This window comes from Lolium perenne, chromosome 7 (genome assembly GCF_019359855.2).
Source record: "Lolium perenne isolate Kyuss_39 chromosome 7, Kyuss_2.0, whole genome shotgun sequence".
Taxonomy (NCBI): domain Eukaryota; kingdom Viridiplantae; phylum Streptophyta; class Magnoliopsida; order Poales; family Poaceae; genus Lolium; species Lolium perenne.
In genome coordinates this window covers 318,142,152-318,144,313 of record NC_067250.2, presented here as the reverse complement: position 1 = coordinate 318,144,313, position 2,162 = coordinate 318,142,152, and the positions used below count along the sequence as shown (strand labels likewise).

The following is a 2,162-nucleotide window of genomic DNA, read 5'->3' as shown; positions in this document are numbered from 1 at the left end:
AAATAAAGAAACAAAACATCTGGTAGCAATAATGGACACCCAATATTCAGATTGGCATAGCACTTACATTGCATAAAACTTCGGCAAAATATACATTAATTTGCTAAATAAATTGATATAATACTACTGTTTGCTACTATTTTCATCAAATTTCACAATAGATGTGGTCATGGTAGGCTGGTAGTTAATCGCTCACTACTTTGAGAAATGAAATTACCACGTAAAGGGAAAATTGAAACGACAAATGAGAGTTTTCTTTTAAGAGCTAGTGATCGAGCATATGCCCACATATATAGGGACTGATTATAATGTCAAAGGCTTACATTTTACGAAACTTACTTACCCTTTCCCAAAAGATCTCTGAGAACTTGAGAAATAGACAAGCAAAATCACACAGGTTGCCATGGTCTCAACTCTGAACTGAAGTAACTACACTACGGTTAATCCACCAGAAGCACATTACATTTTGCGAATCTTAGCTGCTTTCTCCCATATATCAGCAAAGATCATAGGACATGCTCTTTTCAGGTGCTCATACCCTTTACTTGCCACGACATCATCCATTTTATCCGACGAGTTGATAAATTCAATGCAAGCATCTTTGAGCTGGTTGGAATGATGCTGGTCGGCTAGAGCTAATGTGGTTGCCACAGTGTCGGCATAGAGATTCTTGGAAAGTTCCCTCTCGCACATCAGCTTCATCCTTTCCATGGCATATCTATCTGCAGCGACAAGTAAATGCTTAAACATTGCTTCATGGTCATCATCATTGAGGTCATCCATCGGGGGCAATGAATCTGTGTAGATGAAATGAAGCAGCGCTTTGAAAACAGCAGGCTGCATATCTTCAATGGTCACACTCTGCCCACACTTGTTCCTCATCGGCCCATAGAACTCTGCCTTGAAGACAGGCGACCGCATTGCCAGGATGATCTTATGAGCTGGGAAAACCTGCCCTTCAACCTCGAAAGACACATCAGCTCCCTCATGTGCCTCCAGCAAATCACTAAGATTATCCAGCAAGTCTGACTGCGGAACTTGGACCTCAGATTTCATCTTGGTGTCCTGCACCTGTGCCTCCATAAACTTGATAACAGCAATATTGCACTCGATGAGAATGGTGTCGTCCAGAATGTACTCTTTGAGGTCACTCTTCTTCACGAATTCGGCATAACCCCATTCACCACGGTAGTCAAACACAACCGGCTCTATATGCCAAGGGTTTGGCCATGTAAAAGGCTGCAGCGGCGGCTGCGTCCCCTGGCTGATGATTAAGGTCATATCGTACAGCGCCCTCACCTTGGTGTTGGCGGTCTTGAGAGCGAGGAAAACTGACACATAGTCTTGGCTGTCATTGTCGTAACCGTCGGGGTAGAAGCTGAGGCACCAGTCGTAGCCGCCGACAGCAAAGGTGGCGGACTGAACGGAGTTGCCAACGCCGAGCCCCCTGTACAGGCTGTAACCTTCGATTTTGAAGAAGTGCGTGCCACACGCAGTCTTGGCGGCGCAGGTGGACGCCGTCGTCTCTCGGCTCTGGGATGCGGACATTGCTGGACTGGAGCAGCGGGGAGCAAGAAGGCGATTCGAGAGGCGCGGAACGGCTGGTGGTGGTGGTGGCGGCGGGGAAAGGCGGCGCGGCGCGGCGAGGGGAGGGGAGCGGTGGCGTGGTGATTCGGGGGGAGGGGAACGGTGGGTGGCGGCGAGACGATTCGCGAGGAGAGGACTCAGCGAGGGTTTTTTTTCCCCTTTCAACCTTCCAGACGTGCGTCTGTTTGTTTCCAATTCGAACCCACACATTCAGGTTTGAACACACTGTCCAAAGTTTATTCCATGAAAACCATATATACTCGTAGCATTAAAAGCAGTTTATTCACAAGTTGCGCAGAAAAAAACAAAACAAGAGAGTCTATCTAACGATAAATATAGCCACCACTGTTTATTCTAGACAAGCGTATTTGAAACTCTCAGTAGTCTAGTCGTGTTATTATGCATCCTTCCATCGAGAAAGTGAGATCCGATTCGCACGCGATCTATGGTGTGCCCTTCTTCACCGAGTGAGGCACATGGCTTAAGAGTGGTGTTGTTAACGCTGCGTCTTCTCTCTCGCCTGAGTCCGGGAAGCATGTGATTCCTATTGGTGATGGAATCGCTAAGTCACGACT

General features: G+C 47.2%; 1 protein-coding gene across 1 annotated transcript; it reads right to left on the bottom strand.

Moving 5' to 3' along the window:
* Positions 1 to 269: 269 nt before the first annotated feature.
* LOC127317235 (BTB/POZ and MATH domain-containing protein 2-like) lies at positions 270 to 1,779 on the bottom strand. Its single transcript, XM_051347760.2, has one exon. It carries the CDS (start codon positions 1,546 to 1,548, stop codon positions 460 to 462), a length of 1,089 nt encoding a protein of 362 aa, XP_051203720.1. The 5' UTR covers positions 1,549 to 1,779; the 3' UTR covers positions 270 to 459.
* Between the last annotated feature and the right edge of the window lie 383 nt (positions 1,780 to 2,162).